General features: G+C 62.3%; 1 protein-coding gene across 4 annotated transcripts in view; it reads left to right on the plus strand.

The window, feature by feature from the left end:
- Nucleotides 1–360: 360 nt before the first annotated feature.
- AP1B1 (adaptor related protein complex 1 subunit beta 1) overlaps nucleotides 361–17,628 on the plus strand; it is a 33,782-nt gene continuing 16,514 nt past the window's right edge. For 2 of the 4 annotated variants that reach the window (XM_075897915.1, XM_075897916.1), the window contains exons 1-4: nucleotides 11,625–11,683; nucleotides 14,274–14,379; nucleotides 15,515–15,650; nucleotides 17,065–17,310. In XM_075897915.1, the coding sequence (XP_075754030.1) occupies nucleotides 11,647–11,683; nucleotides 14,274–14,379; nucleotides 15,515–15,650; nucleotides 17,065–17,310 (525 nt within the window). In that variant the 5' untranslated portion in view covers nucleotides 11,625–11,646. Of the gene's footprint in view, nucleotides 457–10,681; nucleotides 10,810–11,624; nucleotides 11,684–14,273; nucleotides 14,380–15,514; nucleotides 15,651–17,064; nucleotides 17,311–17,628 lie in introns of those variants that run through there. The other 2 variants (XM_075897917.1, XM_075897918.1) reach the window with 2 other exon arrangements.

A 17,628-nucleotide genomic window follows, 5' to 3' on the forward strand; every position in this document is an offset into this window, starting at 1 on the left:
TCGGGGGGGGGGGGTCCGGGGGGGGGGCGCTTCTCCCGCAAGCAAGGGCCCGGGCGGGGGGGGGCAGCCGGATCCCGCGCGGGGCCCTGCACGTGACGAGCAGCCGCGGCCGGGCCCGCGCGCCCAACGGCCGGGGCAGAGAACGCGCCGCCCCCAGCCACGCGCAGCGCAGCGCCCCGCCCCCTCTCGGCTGGGAGAGAGGCCCGACCGTTCAGCCCCCGCCCCTCCTCACTTGCCCGCCCGCGCGCGCTCCTGCCCCACGTGACGCCCCGCCCCTCCTCACCTGCCCGCCCGCGCGCGCTCCTGCCCCACGTGACGCCCCGCCCCTCCTCACCTGCCTGCCCGCGCGCTCCTACCCCACGTGACACCCCGCCCCTGCCCCGGAAGTGCTCCCCGCCCGGGCGCTCACTTCCGCGGGGCCGCTGGAGGCGCAGGCAGCGCAGGGAGCCGCGAGCGGTAGGTGGGGGGGCCCCGATCCCGGCCGCACGCGCCGAGCCGAGCCGTCCTCGGGCCAGTGCTGCCCCCGGGGGCTCGCCCGAGCGGCTGCGGCTCCTTCGCTTTCCCGCTCCCGGCGCCGCGCTGCGGGGGCTGCGGGGCCGGTGGGTCGGGGCTGCCTGGGCGACAGGCGGCGACTCCCCGTCCGGGCAGGGCCGCATCGATCCGCCTCCTGCGGTCACATCTGCGGGCGAGCCGTGCGCTCCTGCGCGGCCTCTCCGGCTTTGCTGCAGCGCAGGCTGCCCCGCCTCCCCCTGCAGGTGTCTCCCGGCGGCGGGGCCGGAGGCTACTGCTGCGACTAGGGATGTAAAATCCCATGGGTTAAACACTATCCAGTGCCCCTGCCCAAGCTTGCTGAGGAGGGGGGCTGCCCCACCTCCTGGCCACGGCCCCACCGGGCTTGAGCAATTCCCTGCTTGCTCCTGCCCCTGCCTGTTATCCATAGCCGGTAAGTATCCCCCAGTGAGGGCGATGCTTACTGGTTAACTGGTTATATCCCCAGCTGTGAGCCCTGCTCTCTGCAGGGTTTGGGGGCTTCTTTCCCCATTCCCACTTGTGCTTTTCTGAGGACTCAGGCCACCCCCTTCTCAACAGCTTCCCAGAGCTGAGGGCAGAGCAGCTGGTGGATTTGGGGAGCTTGATCGTTACGGGAAGGACTGTGTCAGTGGAAAAACTGGTGTCTGGGCACGCGAGACTCCATGCTCATGTTGGAGAGGGCTAGACTTGTCCCGTGTAGAAATCCGTTGACCTCAGCTGGGCTTCTTGGGGTATAAATGTGGCTTATAGGCTGCTTTCTCACAGCTGCTGTGGTGGGCTCTGCATGCCACTGGAACATGGCACTCGCTACCTGCCTTACTCCAGCAGCAGAGGCATGGGCTGCAAAGTTGCCAGTCGGCAAAGCGCTGGTTTGGGAGAGGAAGTGCCCTGTGTGTATGTTCTGTGGCAGCTAACGCTACTGAAGAGTTGGTGATGGCAGAAAACTGGCACACTCCGGCTCAGCTAGTGGAACTGCCTGCTAGAGGTGTATGTTCTAGGGATGTTAAATTGCAGTTACTCAACTACAGTAGTTGATGGAATTTCCATGAACTACTCGATTAGTTGATGAAGGGGGAAACTGCAGAGCTGCAGTGGGACCCCTCTACAGCTCTGCCTTTTAGATGTATATTAAGTGCCGGATGCATTTAAAAGGCAGAGCTGCAGCAAGGGGAACCAGGCGAGAGCCGGGACAGCTGATTCCTGGTCCCCATGCTACGCCTCTGCCTCCCCTGCCCCCCAGGCAGCAAGGGTGGTGGAAGCGACTAGTTGAGTCTCTGCATGCTTATCAGGTAGTCGACTAGTTGCTTACATCCCTAGTACGTTCTGCTGTGGCTGGGCTCCTCCCCTGCTCACCTTCTAGGATTCCGACAGCTCGTCGGATGCGGGTCAGATGTAACTTGATTTCGCTGCCACCCAGAGGCGTGCATAGCAGCACGGTCTAGGGCAGCTGTTCCTTGATCTGAGGGCTGGCTGGGCTTGCCTCCTCTGGCTGATGGGTTCAGTGGTGCTTTAGAGACCACTGCGCTGTGGTGCCTGCCCTTTACCTTGTCTCTGAATGCCTGGAGGTCGGTGAGGCCTAGGAGACCCTACTGTTTGTATTGGAGTCCCGGTGTGCTAGATGCTGCCCACACACAGTAAGTACTACAGTCCCTTCCCCAGAAAGCTTATGGTCTATGCAGATAAATCGAAGGATTGCAAGGGAAACTGAGGCACCGAGCTTTACTGTGACTTGCTGCAGGTCAGGGGCAGAGTCAGCATTCCACTGTGAGTGTTCCACTTGTTCTCACTAGTGTGCTAGAAGCGGCTTTCCAAGCGGTCTAATCGCCATGTTTGTGACTTCAGACCATCTTGCTTGTCCTCAGATGCTCACTTCTCTCTGCCTCTCCTCTCTCTCTGGAAAGTCAGCACTGTCGTCATTAAAAGCTCAACATCGTCCACCGTAAGCTCTGTTAACCCTCTGCCCCAAACAGCCAGGCTGTTATTCAGCAGAGTTCCTAGAGTGAAACCTGAGCTTGTGGTTTGTGGCTCCCACCTGACTTGTGGTTTCTGGTTTGTGAGCAACACAAACCTCTGCAGCCTAGAGTCACAGAGCACCGAGTTCCCTGCTGCTGTCAGGGCCACCACGGCGCAGGCTCAGCAGGAGCTCTCGCAGCTTGGGATGGCAGTCGATTGTTAAAGAAACTGTAACCGGGCACTGGAGTTGGGGCAGGGCTTCTCATTTGCCTCTGGGGTAGAAGGAGCCCTGGAATCTCAGGGTCACTGGCTTCTTTCCATCATTCAACTTGACTCCCAGAATTCCTGGCTTCACATTCTAGCCTGCTCAAGTAGCCGGGACCAAGTCTCGGGTCACAGCCATGTTGTCAGGGTTGAGGCTTGGCTGCTTACAGCCTTGTCCAGGTGTTCTGGAGAGGAGAACAGAGTTCCACTAAAATGAGTTGCTTTAAAGTTTGGTATCCGTCTGTTTCCTTATAATGCGCACGTGTGGCCCCCTTCTGTGACGTAGTGGGGGTACTTGCTGGGCTGTGGTGACCCCTGCTGTCTGGAGCAAGACCCAGCAGGGAAAACCTCACTATGCAAAGGTGATGCCAAACTGGTTGAACCAGATACCCCCCATGGAGAGGAACAAAGGAAGGTGAAGGCTGCCCTGGCTGGGGGGGCAGGGCTGGAGGAGAGTGAGTTTAGTTGGTGTCTGGGAGCATGGAGGAGACAGCCTAGGGAAAGGGACTGGAGTTTAGGGGTCCAGTCTCCCCCATCTCAAGGGGGCCTGAGGCATCCTAGCCCAGCTCTGTGACCAGATTCCATCTGTGCTGTGCTGTATCCTGGAGAGGCAATAAACTTCCTCTGTTCCACCGGCTGGTGCAGTCTGTTTGTGCCATTTTGGGGTGCAGGAGACGGGGGACCCCCAACGCGCCGTCACACCTTCATCCGGACATGGGCAATAGTGCTACTGCCGCGTGGGCTGAGACCTACCACCCGCTTCCACTCGTCGCCCCAGCTGTCCAGTTTGTATCCTGTAGCCTTTTCCAGAGTGCCCGGGAACGTAGCGACTCTTCTCTCGGACTGCGGTACCCACGGCCCTCCTCTCTTTCCAGGAGAGAGTGTGCAGGGCTGGAGCTGCAGCCACAGAGCCCTGTGATATGGGCCTGCAGCCTGAGCCGGTTTGTTTTCATTTCCTGGGTTTGGCGTCTGAGAGAGGACTCGAACCCCACGCTGCAGTAAAAGCCATCTGCTCTCCAGCAGGGAGCTGGGAAGCCAAAAGCAAGGTCACAGCCTGGCCCTGTCACGCTTGCTTTGAGAACTTGCTTCCCTTTCAGCATTTCTGCCTCTTTGCCTCTGCCTAGTTGAAGTGCACAAATAAAACACTGATGCAGGAGATATGGCTTGAGACTCCCCCCGCCCCCCCCCCAGGCCAGATAACTCCTCTTCACACTTGAATCGGATGCAATAAACTATTCTTAAATCCCAGTGTTGGCACTTTGGAGTTCAAGGAATTCATGCAGCTAGAATGGATCTTAACGTGCCCCCATCTGACGTCCAACTACAGGTTGACTGCGAAAGCATGTGCTGAAATACCCGAGAGCACGGAGGCTAGAATGCAGGGGGGAGACCCGACAGCCCCATGTACTAGCCAAACAGTTCTTGCCCTAGATGCTAGGAGTCCTTTTCAGTGACTGTTCTGTCAGTGTCCAGGCTGTTGTTGCTCTATGTGGAAAACCCCGCCTCCTTGGTCCCTTGCAATATCCACAGGCCTGTGCTCTGACTCTTCAGTGGAGCGTCTGGCAATTCCTGTGTCTTTTGGGACACAGCAGCGTTCCGCCTGGTCTCCAACACAGCGATACGCCAGCTGCCTCGCAGGAAGGGGGAGCCAGGTTGCTTTCCGGCTCAAGTAAGACAGTTTGATAAGCAGGATAGTCCTCTGCCGACGGATTGCAGCAAGCCCTCCCTCTTGTCGCGGCAAGCCTAGGATCCCTGCAGCGATGTGCAGCCCCATGCTGCAGCACGCTCCGGAAGCGAAGTGCAGGCCGGTCGGAAAGCTGGCATTCTGTTATCGGTTCCCGAGGCTCTCTGTGGAGGACACGGCTACATCAAGAGAAGTCGGGGCACTAGTCCGCTCTGCCTCCCTCGAAATACAGACAAGCAAGGTGACCACCATGCTGCTGTCTCTCGAAGGGCGTCTGCTGCATTTAGCAGCTCAGCACGGATCCGGAGGTGCAGCCTGAACTCTGGGGCCTAGAGCCTGAGCTTGAACATCTGCATCACAGTCCCATAGCCCCTTACCTTGTCAGCTGGCATGGGCCAGCTGGGGGTGTGTGACTGCCGGGTGGCACATCTAAGGGCTGGCCAGCTGATGTCCCCATCCAGGCACAGGCCAAGGAGTGAACGTGACGTTGGGGCAGCCTTCTGTGTAGCAGCTTGGCCTTTTACGTATAACCCCATAACTAGCACAGCCCTCTTCCCTATTGCAGGACAGTGGGGTGGGACCCCAGCTCTTCTGCTCTGCACTGCAACGCCCCATCTGTGTGCCTTGTCTCCCTTGCTTCTGGAGCAGAGATTTCTTCCCTGCCTCACCGGGAGGGGGGCTCCATTCAGTCGTGTCCACAGCGCTCCTGGCGTTCTCTCGATGGATGCTGCTGTCTACATTCAGCAGCTGCTTAGCCTGGTGATGTTGGGAGGAGGGGAGCTGTAAAGCCTGGTTTATCCTCAAGCCCCGTTTGTGTTAAAGAACAGACCCCCTAGTACAGGCTGGGTAGCATGCAGCCTGGGGGCCAGACCCGGCCCACCTACCACTTGGATCCGGCCCCGGGATGGCATCTGGCCGCTTTCTAGTTCTATCCTGCTGCCCGTGCCGCTGAGTTCCAGGTGGGCTCAGGCAGCAGGATCGTATTGAAATGGCTCCCAGCTCCCAGTCACGGGGCTGCCCTGGCAGGGCCGGAGCCACAAGCCCTTTGAATAGCCGCAGCAATCCCAGGGGGCTGCCAGGCAACGCGGTAGCGGCAGGGCCGGAGCCGCAAGCCCTTTGAATAGCCGCAGCAATCCCAGGGGGCTGCCAAGCAACGCGGTAGCGGCAGGGCCGGAGCCGCAAGCCCTTTGAATAGCCGCAGCAATCCCAGGCGGCTGCCAGGCAACGCGGTAGCGGCAGGGCCGGAGCCGCAAGCCCTTTGAATAGCCGCAGCAATCCCAGGCGGCTGCCAGGCAACGCGGTAGCGGCAGGGCCGGGAGCCGCAAGCCCTTTGAATAGCCGCAGCAATCCCAGGCGGCTGCCAGGCAACGCGGTAGCGGCAGGGCCGGAGCCGCAAACCCTTTGAATAGCCGCAGCAATCCCAGGGGGCTGCCAGGCAACGCGGTAGCGGCAGGGCCGGAGCCGCAAGCCCTTTGAATAGCCGCAGCAATCCCAGGCGGCTGCCAGGCAACGCGGTAGCGGCAGGGCCGGAGCCGCAAACCCTTTGAATAGCCGCAGCAATCCCAGGGGGCTGCCAGGCAACGCGGTAGCGGCAGGGCCGGAGCCGCAAGCCCTTTGAATAGCCGCAGCAATCCCAGGCGGCTGCCAGGCAACGCGGTAGCGGCAGGGCCGGAGCCGCAAGCCCTTTGAATAGCCGCAGCAATCCCAGGCGGCTGCCAGGCAACGCGGTAGCGGCAGGGCCGGAGCCGCAAGCCCTTTGAATAGCCGCAGCAATCCCAGGCGGCTGCCAGGCAACGCGGTAGCGGCAGGGCCGGAGCCGCAAGCCCTTTGAATAGCCGCAGCAATCCCAGGCGGCTGCCAGGCAACGCGGTAGCGGCAGGGCCGGAGCCGCAAGCCCTTTGAATAGCCGCAGCAATCCCAGGCGGCTGCCAGGCAACGCGGTAGCGGCAGGGCCGGAGCCGCAAGCCCTTTGAATAGCCGCAGCAATCCCAGGCGGCTGCCAAGCAACGCGGTAGCGGCAGGGCCGGAGCCGCAAGCCCTTTGAATAGCCGCAGCAATCCCAGGCGGCTGCCAGGCAACGCGGTAGCGGCAGGGCCGGAGCCGCAAACCCTTTGAATAGCCGCAGCAATCCCAGGCGGCTGCCAGGCAACGCGGTAGCGGCAGGGCCGGAGCCGCAAACCCTTTGAATAGCCGCAGCAATCCCAGGCGGCTGCCAAGCAACGCGGTAGCGGCAGGGCCGGAGCCGCAAACCCTTTGAATAGCCGCAGCAATCCCAGGCGGCTGCCAGGCAACGCGGTAGCGGCAGGGCCGGAGCCGCAAGCCCTTTGAATAGCCGCAGCAATCCCAGGGGGCTGCCAGGCAACGCGGTAGCGGCAGGGCCGGAGCCACAAGCCCTTTGAATAGCCGCAGCAATCCCAGGGGGCTGCCAGGCAACGCGGTAGCGGCAGGGCCGGAGCCGCAAGCCCTTTGAATAGCCGCAGCAATCCCAGGCGGCTGCCAGGCAACGCGGTAGCGGCAGGGCCGGAGCCGCAAGCCCTTTGAATAGCCGCAGCAATCCCAGGCGGCTGCCAGGCAACGCGGTAGCGGCAGGGCCGGAGCCGCAAGCCCTTTGAATAGCCGCAGCAATCCCAGGCGGCTGCCAAGCAACGCGGTAGCGGCAGGGCCGGAGCCGCAAGCCCTTTGAATAGCCGCAGCAATCCCAGGCGGCTGCCAGGCAACGCGGTAGCGGCAGGGCCGGAGCCGCAAACCCTTTGAATAGCCGCAGCAATCCCAGGCGGCTGCCAGGCAACGCGGTAGCGGCAGGGCCGGAGCCGCAAACCCTTTGAATAGCCGCAGCAATCCCAGGCGGCTGCCAAGCAACGCGGTAGCGGCAGGGCCAGAGCCGCAAACCCTTTGAATAGCCGCAGCAATCCCAGGCGGCTGCCAGGCAACGCGGTAGCGGCAGGGCCGGAGCCGCAAGCCCTTTGAATAGCCGCAGCAATCCCAGGGGGCTGCCAGGCAACGCGGTAGCGGCAGGGCCGGAGCCACAAGCCCTTTGAATAGCCGCAGCAATCCCAGGCGGCTGCCAGGCAACGCGGTAGCGGCAGGGCCGGAGCCGCAAGCCCTTTGAATAGCCGCAGCAATCCCAGGCGGCTGCCAAGCAACGCGGTAGCGGCAGGGCCGGAGCCGCAAGCCCTTTGAATAGCCTCAGCAATCCCAGGCGGCTGCCAGGCAACGCGGTAGCGGCAGGGCCGGAGCCGCAAGCCCTTTGAATAGCCGCAGCAATCCCAGGCGGCTGCCAGGCAACGCGGTAGCGGCAGGGCCGGAGCCGCAAGCCCTTTGAATAGCCGCAGCAATCCCAGGCGGCTGCCAGGCAACGCGGTAGCGGCAGGGCCGGAGCCGCAAGCCCTTTGAATAGCCGCAGCAATCCCAGGCGGCTGCCAGGCAACGCGGTAGCGGCAGGGCCGGAGCCGCAAGCCCTTTGAATAGCCGCAGCAATCCCAGGCGGCTGCCAGGCAACGCGGTAGCGGCAGGGCCGGAGCCACAAGCCCTTTGAATAGCCGCAGCAATCCCAGGGGGCTGCCAGGCAACGCGGTAGCGGCAGGGCCGGAGCCGCAAGCCCTTTGAATAGCCGCAGCAATCCCAGGGGGCTGCCAGGCAACGCGGTAGCGGCAGGGCCGGAGCCGCAAACCCTTTGAATAGCCGCAGCAATCCCAGGCGGCTGCCAAGCAACGCGGTAGCGGCAGGGCCGGAGCCGCAAGCCCTTTGAATAGCCGCAGCAATCCCAGGCGGCTGCCAGGCAACGCGGTAGCGGCAGGGCCGGAGCCGCAAGCCCTTTGAATAGCCGCAGCAATCCCAGGCGGCTGCCAGGCAACGCGGTAGCGGCAGGGCCGGAGCCACAAGCCCTTTGAATAGCCGCAGCAATCCCAGGCGGCTGCCAGGCAATGCGGTAGCGGCAGGGCCGGGAGCCGCAAGCCCTTTGAATAGCCGCAGCAATCCCAGGCGGCTGCCAGGCAACGCGGTAGCGGCAGGGCCGGAGCCGCAAGCCCTTTGAATAGCCGCAGCAATCCCAGGCGGCTGCCAGGCAACGCGGTAGCGGCAGGGCCGGAGCCGCAAGCCCTTTGAATAGCCGCAGCAATCCCAGGCGGCTGCCAGGCAACGCGGTAGCGGCAGGGCCGGAGCCGCAAGCCCTTTGAATAGCCGCAGCAATCCCAGGCGGCTGCCAGGCAATGCGGTAGCGGCAGGGCCGGGAGCCGCAAGCCCTTTGAATAGCCGCAGCAATCCCAGGCGGCTGCCAGGCAATGCGGTAGCGGCAGGGCCGGGAGCCGCAAGCCCCTTGCTGTGTGTTTAATTCAAAGCCTCTGGCCCCAGACGACTCTGGGTAGGGACAAGTCCCCAGCCCCGCCCCTTCCACTCCAGACTCCGCCCTTCCAGGGTACGGTGGAACCAGCCTGTGACCACGTACCAAAATGCAGTGTCATCCCCCCTCCCCTGTGAAAATGACTGCTCACGAGATGTCCATGATCCATCAACTGCCCGGTAAGGGGGATGCTTTGCTGCTCCTCTGCCTTTGAAATGTACACGAGCCACCTGGGACCCTTGTACATTTCACAGGGAGAGGTGCAGCAGCGGGGGACCCCGTGCCAGTGGGGCTTTTAAGCCAGCTCCCCCCAGCACTGGCTCCTGCTCCGCCCCCCCTTGTAACAGAGGCAGCAGGGGACGGGGAGGAGCAACTGGTCAACTGGACTACTGATAAGCCTAGGCTTGACAGGTAGTCCGCTAGTCACATCCCTATTGCCCACCCCTGCCCTAATACATCAGGTCTGGCTTTGAGTCTTCCTCCTCTCCCACTTGGCTTGGGCAGGGAAACTAAACCGGTCAGCTCTCTTATGCCTGGGGGAATTTTGCATCACTGCACATGTACAGAATTCATGCCCCCTGCAGATTTCTTTGCATCCCTGTAGAAAAATGACTTCTGCCTGGAAAGCAAAGTGTTAGGTGCCCTTTGCAGCAGTGCAAGCAGGCTGGTCTGGGCACCTCGAGCGGCCAGCAGACACACATCACTGCTGGGGAAGAGGCTTGGGTAGTCGTGTGCGTGCGAGAGAGACAGAGACTCTGTCCTCGCAACGTGGAGGGGCAGGGCTTCAGGGTGTTTCCGAGGAAGTAGGAGTGGAACAGGCCCTGTTCCCATTGGGCAGAGCTGAATGCAGCAATGTGTTTGCTAAGTAAGTTGTTTCCATTTTCTTGTGAATTTCCCCAGGAGGATAAAACAGGAACAAAGCATGAAGGATCCAGTACGTTGCCAGAGTGGCATGAAGGACAGTAAGGGTGCGTCTGCCCCACACGACGAAGTGGAGTTAAGATACGCAACTTCAGCTGTGTTCATTGTGTAGCTGAAGCCAGAGTAGCTTAACTCAGCGTTCGGTGCTGTCTCGCCTGCAGAAAGTGGAGGGAAGAACACGCTCCCTTCGACTTCCCTTGCACCTTGTGAAAGCAGGGCTACCAGCATTGGCCGGAGCGCCCCTTCCTTCCAATTGGCTGTCTTCGCTTGAGATCGAAAGGAATAGCTTGGCTCTTCCTCTGCAATGTAGATGTGCCTGTCGTTCTTAGGGTGCTTATTGTGCTCCCGTGATCTAGAACTGGTCTACATTTTGGACTGAAAAATGTTCTTGTCAAAATGTGCTCCGTGAGCTGGGCTCCGCGCGGACCCTCGGGGGCCGGCGGGAACCGGGAGCTGGGCTCCGCGCGGACCCTCGGGGGCCGGCGGGAACCGGGAGCTGGGCTCCGCGCGGACCCTCGGGGGCCGGCGGGAACCGGGAGCTGGCGTCTCCACCTCTCACTTGCTGTCCGTGTCCTGTGAGGGACCGCTGAGCATGCACTGGCTGCGTGTAACTTTTGAGGGCTAGTGAGAAATAAAGGATCAGGCCTAGCTACATTAGACAGGCAAGGGGAGTTGGGGATTTCTCCAATGCTCCCAACTCCCAATATCCAGCCATTGTGTTGCAGTTGAAATAAATTACCAATGTAATTAATCCATAAATAAGGTCCATCTGCTAGTGGCTAGTAGCCAGGGTGGGCAGGGCTCATGGCCCTACCTGTGGTTGGCAGAGGCTGAGAGGTATCACGTGATTCGGCTCTGTTCCCTCCCTCTGGGGCACCGGGCACTGACGGCAGTGGGCAGCCAGGACGCTGGGCGAGACGGACCTTTGGTCTGACCCAGCCTGGCTGCTCTTATGAAACCAGCCTGATTATATTGTGGTGCTTTTACAGCCTTCTCCAAAGGCCCCTGACTCCGTAGCTCTCCGCCTCCTGCAGAGCCGGGCTGTCAGGCTGACCTCGGCCGACTGGGATTGTAGAAGTGGCCTAGAGCGCCTGGCTGGAGCCGTGCCTGAGAGCTGGTATGAAAAGGCCCACGTCTCGGGGGACGTTGCCGAGCGGTGGGGGTCTGCACTGTGCTCTGAGCTGCACTTGTTCCTTTCCCTTTCCCCGAGAGGGAGGCTGCGTGTTCCTCCTTTGGATGAGGCGCGTTCCCGTGCCAGGCGGCGCAGGCCTCCGGGTGCGTCTTCGCTGGAATAAATGGTCCCTTCGCTCCAGGCAGCGGTGCAGGTTATTGCTCTAGTTGTGGGAGTCTTGCTTAGGGATGGCTTGGCAGTGCAGCCATTTGGGTCACGAACCGTGTGAACTTGAGCAGAAATTCTGGTGTCGACAGAATGAGCCCAGCACAGGCAGGACTGACGTCCCTCCGGCAGTGTCCTCCTGAGGTGTCAGCACCCGGAGCCAAGGGGGGGTTAGTCTCTGCAGCCCAGGCCTGTCCTGGGGCTCTTGATGAGCAGGCCCGTTAGCAGCCGTGGGCTGGGCTGCGCGTGGACATCTCCCCAGCACCGCCGGCCCCCCGCTCTGCAGGGCAGCAAGCTGGGACCGATGCTCGCTCACTCACGCGCCGTGGGTTTTTCCATTCTCGTCCAGGCCACCGAATGGCCAGCTGGGATAATGGCACGTTGGCTTTTCTTCGCTGCCCTCTGGGTGCAGCGAGAGGGGAAGGAAATCCTGCACAGCCTGCCTCGCTGCCCTTCCTCTGAGGGGTAGGAGTGTGGCCCCATGCTGGCCGGAGCGTGCGTGTGCTTGTTGCTTCTCCTGAGGGCAGAGCTGCCACATTCTCGGCGTATTTCCTCCAGGATGCAGCCCGGCCTCAGTGGTTTGTTTCTCTCCTCAGACACCACAAACCAGGGACCAAAATGACAGACTCCAAGTACTTCACCACGACGAAGAAAGGTAACGCGCACGTGCGGGTCGCTCGCCCTTCCCAGCCAGCCCCCAGGGTCCTGTCGCTCCCTGCGACCGCCCGTGCGAGTCCTGCCCGCTGCCCCGATCCTAGTCACTGCCATTCCCCTGTGCCACGGCTGACAGGCCGGGGGGGTCTGTTTCGCTGCTCTCATAGAGGGGAAAGAGACATGCTTGCTGAGGGGTGACTGGCCTCCGTGCAGGTGTCTCCTGCAGGTACCAGTGAAGTGGGGTTAACTTGCTCACTACCTGCAGACAGCACTGCCCGTCACTCAGGTGCTGAGCATTCCAGATACGGCAGCTCCGGGGCCGGGCAGAGAGCGAGCCGGGGCCCGGTGCCTTGGGGCTGCGGCAGCTCAGGGGCCGGGCGGAGAGCGAGCCGGGGCCCGGTGCCTTGGGGCTGCGGCAGCTCAGGGGCCGGGCGGAGAGCGAGCCGGGGCCCGGTGCCTTGGGGCTGCGGCAGCTCCGGGGCCGGGCGGAGAGCGAGCCGGGGCCCAGTGCCTTGGGGCTGCGGCAGCTCAGGGGCCGGGCGGAGAGCGAGCCGGGGCCCGGTGCCTTGGGGCTGCGGCAGCTCAGGGGCCGGGCGGAGAGCGAGCCGGGGCCCGGTGCCTTGGGGCTGCGGCAGCTCAGGGGCCGGGCGGAGAGCGAGCCGGGGCCCGGTGCCTTGGGGCTGCGGCAGCTCCGGGGCCGGGCAGAGAGCGAGCCGGGGCCCGGTGCCTTGGGGCTGCGGCAGCTCCGGGGCCGGGCGGAGAGCGAGCCGGGGCCCGGTGCCTTGGGGCTGCGGCAGCTCAGGGGCCGGGCGGAGAGCGAGCCGGGGCCCGGTGCCTTGGGGCTGCGGCAGCTCAGGGGCCGGGCGGAGAGCGAGCCGGGGCCCGGTGCCTTGGGGCTGCGGCAGCTCAGGGGCCGGGCGGAGAGCGAGCCGGGGCCCGGTGCCTTGGGGCTGCGGCAGCTCAGGGGCCGGGCGGAGCCTGAGCTGGGGCCTGGCACTGCTGAGATGCCTTTAGGCTGCTTTTATCAGCTGTGGCAGCTCAATAATGCCCGCGGGTGCAGCTGCCAGCCTGGCCTGTTGGTAACGCACTTGTTAAAGGGCGCGGGGGGATCCCGGGGGCTGAGCCCTTGGCTGGAGCAGCCCGAGGAGTAACTCTTGGGGTGCTGCGTGCCCGTCAGGGAGGGGAGGGTGTCTGCAGAGGGATTTCTGCAGGGCGGGGGGCGAGTTACAGGAAGCTTAGGAAGCTAGCTGTGACCCCAGCAACACACGGCGGGCAGGACACAGCTCTGCCTGTCTCACCCTGGCATTCACACGCGTCCCTAGTGCACAGAACTCCCCTAGCTTCTAATTGTGTGTGTGTGTGTGTGTGTGTGTGTGTGTGTGTGTGTGTGTGTGTGTGTGTGTGTGTGTGTGTGTGTGTGTGTGTGTGTGTGTACATACACACTCTGCTGCGTCAGTTTTCTAGCGCGCAGCCCCCTGGAATCCCCTGGCCCCTTCCACCCACCTAGTCCAATGCCCGTCCCTCTCCTTTCCGCCCTGGGCCACACGCTGGTCTCTGCTGACTGATGGGCTGGCACAGAGTCCCTGAGTCCTGTGCTCACAAGCTCTGTTCTGCCGTGTGCGCCTGCGGCTTCCCTCCCTTGCGTTTCACACCGCGGGCTGGCTGAGTCCTTGCTGGGGGCCCCGCCCACCTGGACCTGCTGCCACACGGATGCTCAGGCCAGACAGGACAGTCAGGCGGGGTGCACTGCTTGCCACGGTGAAAGCGTGCTCGGAGAGGCAGCTCCGCCTGGCTTCATACAGGGCAGTCCCAGAGCATCGCCCTGCGAGCTTTGGCTCGGCTACCCCAGCGCACGGCTCCGCGCGGGAGACGGCTCATCGGTAATGAACAGCTCGCGCCCTCAGAGCCGAGCACGCAGCCTCCTTCACGATTGGAGCGGCTTCCTAGAAGCCGCCGTGAAGTGTCACTTCCCCCGTCCGCCTGCAAGGGCTGCTGGGCGGTGAATGTCCGTGTGGAGCCGAGTTCACCCTGGCAGCAAGGTCCAGGCTGCCCGTAGATGGCAAGGCCAGACGGGATGCACAGCTCACAGCCGTGCCTGCCTGCCTGGGGACCACGCCCTTTGGTGGTGGGTAGTGGGGCCTGGGGCTGGCTCCCAGCTCTGCTTCCACCTGAGTGTTTCTAGTGCCTCTCTGCTAGGCCAGTTCTGCTGGCTCTGAGCCGCCATCCGGGGCATTGGCAAACGTAAGCTGTGCTCGCTGAGGCAGCCCAGCCTCAGGGAGCGGCCAGGCCCAGACCTCAGACTCGTCCCGAGCCGGGTAGCGCGTCGTGACCCTGCCCAGTGGGCCCTCCTGCTCGTCGCCCCGGGCGTAGCCTGGCGTGGCTGCGTTCCCAGCCAGCGAGGCTCAGACCAGGCTGGGACGTGGCATTGGAGCGGTTCCCCCGCCGGCCTGGCTCGCCGCGCGTCCCTCACCTTCGGTTACGAGAGCAGGCAGGCAGTTGCTCCGCAGGCACGCGGGATGAGGAGGGTCCAGGCGGGAAGCTGTCTGCCCAGGGCAGTGTTCACGCCTGGCTCCCTTTGGCTGCATCTGCAGGGGAGATCTTTGAGCTGAAGGCAGAGCTGAACAGCGACAAGAAGGAGAAGAAGAAGGAGGCCGTGAAGAAGGTGATCGCGTCCATGACCGTTGGCAAGGATGTCAGGTGTGCTGCCGTGCGTGGCGTGGGGAGGCTCTGGGGAAGCCATCTCTTGCTGCAGGGGGGCCCGAACGAGAGCCAGCTGCGGGGATGCCCTGGCGGCTGGCCCAGACCTCGGCTTGAGACTGAGTGCCGCGTAACCGGGCCTGTGGCTTGAGGCCTGCCTCAGTTTCCATGGCAGACGGCTCCTTTTGGCTCTGGTCTCGGGTGAGAGCTTCCGGGGGAGCGCAGCCTCTGTCCTGCAGGGGGATGTTCTAGTGGGGGCAGGCGCAACTCGAATTTGCGAGGGCTTGGACTAGATTCCAGACCAGCGGGCTGGCGCTGATTGCTGCTTTCTGGAAACCGAACCTTGTGTCCCTTCGATAAAAGCGAGCCAGCCCCCTTCCGCAGAGGGCGGCGTCTCTTGTCGCTGAGCCGAAAATGAGCTGTCAGGCTGAGCTCCTGTGCTCCGGCAGCCACGGCTCTGCGCCCGTTTTCCAGGTGTGGGTAGCCGGTAGAGAGCGCTGAGTGATAGGAGAGCTCTGTTTGCAGCCGGAATTCCAGGGGAGAGCGTTTTGGTGTGGGGAAGGTGTCCATTAGGGACTGCTTGGTGGCGCAGATCCATGAAGAACTCCAGATGTTGGAATGGCTCCTTCGGATCGGCGGAGACTCACATTTAGAAATCTAAACGTGAGAGCTGGGAGGGCCGGGGAGGTGGGACGTGGCTGGGCCCGGGCATGCCAGCCCAGCTAACTCGTTCCCCTCCCATCAGAGCGGCCAGACGGGGTCAGACCCAAGTTCCATGTAGCCCAGGGTCCTGTCTGCTGGCAGCGGCCAATGCCAGGTGCCCCAGAGGGAGGGAACGCAGCAGGGAATCCTCGGGTGATCCCTCCCCTGTCGCCCCTTCCCAGCCTCTGACACACACAGGCCAGGGACACTGTGCCTACCCATCCTGGCTAATAGCCATTCAGGGACCTAACCTCCATGAATTTATCTAGCTCTTCTTTGAACCCTGATACAGTCTTGGTCTTCACATCCTCTGGCGAGGAGTTCCACAGGTTGACTGTGCACTGCATGAAGAAAAACTTCCTTTGGTTTGTTTGAAACCTGCTGCCTATCTGCGTAGCACTGGGATGGTTTATGCTGGCGCTTTGTGTTTCAGCGCTCTCTTTCCAGACGTGGTGAACTGCATGCAGACCGATAACCTGGAGCTGAAGAAGCTGGTCTACCTGTACCTCATGAATTATGCCAAGAGCCAGCCAGACATGGCCATTATGGCTGTCAACACCTTCGTAAAGGTGAGACGGGAGAGGTGAGGTGAAGGGCTCAGGCTCGCTTTGCCGTGTGTAGCCAGAACCTAGGTCACTGGGCGGAACCTCCGCCGCTGTCCTGTCTGAGCTTGGGGGAGGAACGAGACGCCCGCCACCCGGTCCACCAGTAATTGTGCAGGTTATGCCTTCGGCCCTGGGCTTCCCTCCGCCTGTGAACCTCACCCTGACTAGCAGGGTCTCAAAGTCCCCTCACTGCCTCGGATGGGAAACCAGTAAGGTGCTGGGAAACCCATAGGCCGAGCAGGTGGGTGCGGGTCGATTTTTCTCAGCCTCCTCTGCTCTCAGGTAAGCCCGTGGTTCCCTGGGGCTCGAGCACTGTACGCAGAAGCTGAACTTGGCCTTTCCTTTAGCTCAGAAGAACTCCTTCTGTGGCGGCTGTGCTGCCGGTAGACCCTCACAAACAGAGGCGGCTCCGTCCCTGCCTGAGCCTGCCGGCTCCCCAGGGAGAGAGACTGCAGCCGAGAAGGTTTTCATGCTCCTCTTGCTGTAGGAGTCGGAGGCTGTGGAACGGGCCGTGTTGGGAGCCAAGGTGCTGCCAAAGCAGAACTTGAAATGGCTTCATTCCTGTTCCTTTTGGAGCCAGAGAGCCTTTCTGTAGGGTGATGTATAGGTGAGGAACGGGGCTGCGTTTGGCAGCTTCGGCAGAAAGATCTAAGCACTTGGCAGAGAGGTTTGCCCCGACAGGTATCTGGGCACTGACTCTCCGCCTCGCCAAGAGCTGCACATCTGCACTGTGGCCCAGGCTGGCAAACTCACTTGGGACGCCCTAAATCCACACTGAGGCACCTAAGGGAGAGGCCCTCGTTAGCAGTCAGTGCACGGCACCGCTGCGCTGCAGATTGCTTTCGTTTCGGTTCCTCGGTGTGGAGGGACGCCCTAAATCCACACTGAGGCACCTAAGGGAGAGGCCCGCGTTAGCAGTCAGTGCGCGGCACCGCTGCAATGCAGATTGCTTTCGTTTCGGTTCCTCGGTGTGGAGGGACGCCCTAAATCCACACTGAGGCACCTAAGTGAGAGGCCCTCGTTAGCAGTCAGTGCGCGGCACCGCTGCAATGCAGATTGCTTTCGTTTCGGTTCCTCGGTGTGACGTGACGCCCTAAATCCACACTGAGGCACCTAAGGGAGAGGCCCTCGTTAGCAGTCAGTGCACGGCACCGCTGCAATGCAGATTGCTTTCGTTTCGGTTCCTCGGTGTGGAGGGACGCCCTAAATCCACACTGAGGCACCTAAGGGAGAGGCCCTCGTTAGCAGTCAGTGCGCGGCACCGCTGCCATGCAGATTGCTTTCGTTTCGGTTCCTCGGTGTGGATTGAGCTTGAGCCCCCAGCCTGAACGCTGGCCCAAAGACGGGCTGACTCTAGTGTCCCTTTCCACACCTGTAGGACTGTGAGGACCCCAACCCCCTGATCCGGGCCCTGGCTGTGCGGACAATGGGCTGCATCCGGGTGGATAAGATAACGGAGTACCTCTGTGAGCCCTTGAGAAAGTGTCTGAAGGACGAGGACCCCTACGTGCGCAAGACCGCAGCCGTCTGCGTGGCCAAGCTCCACGACATCAACGCCCAGCTGGTGGAGGACCAGGGCTTCCTGGACACGCTGAAGGACCTCATCTCGGACTCCAACCCTATGGTGAGCGCTCCTCCAGCCCTTCCTCTCTCTCCGAGTGCAGCAGTCTGCTCCCAGGCCCTCATCCTTGCCCCCCAGTCCAGGCACAGCCCTCTGCCTGGTGCGGCATTTGCTGCTTCAGCCGGGCCCCAGAACACAAGCACAGTGAGGGCTGTTCAGAGGCCTTGTTGACCAGACTAAGGAGGCTTCTTTGGGCTCGGGCAGGGACTCTCCTTGCCTAGAGCCCTTGGTGTCGGCCTCTCCCAGAGCCATGCTCGTGCCAGGCTGCAGCACGCTCAGCAGTGCGGAGGGGCCTGGGCACGGGACCTCGGGGCGCTCCCG

The sequence above is a fragment of the Pelodiscus sinensis genome, chromosome 15, assembly GCF_049634645.1.
Source record: "Pelodiscus sinensis isolate JC-2024 chromosome 15, ASM4963464v1, whole genome shotgun sequence".
Taxonomy (NCBI): domain Eukaryota; kingdom Metazoa; phylum Chordata; order Testudines; family Trionychidae; genus Pelodiscus; species Pelodiscus sinensis.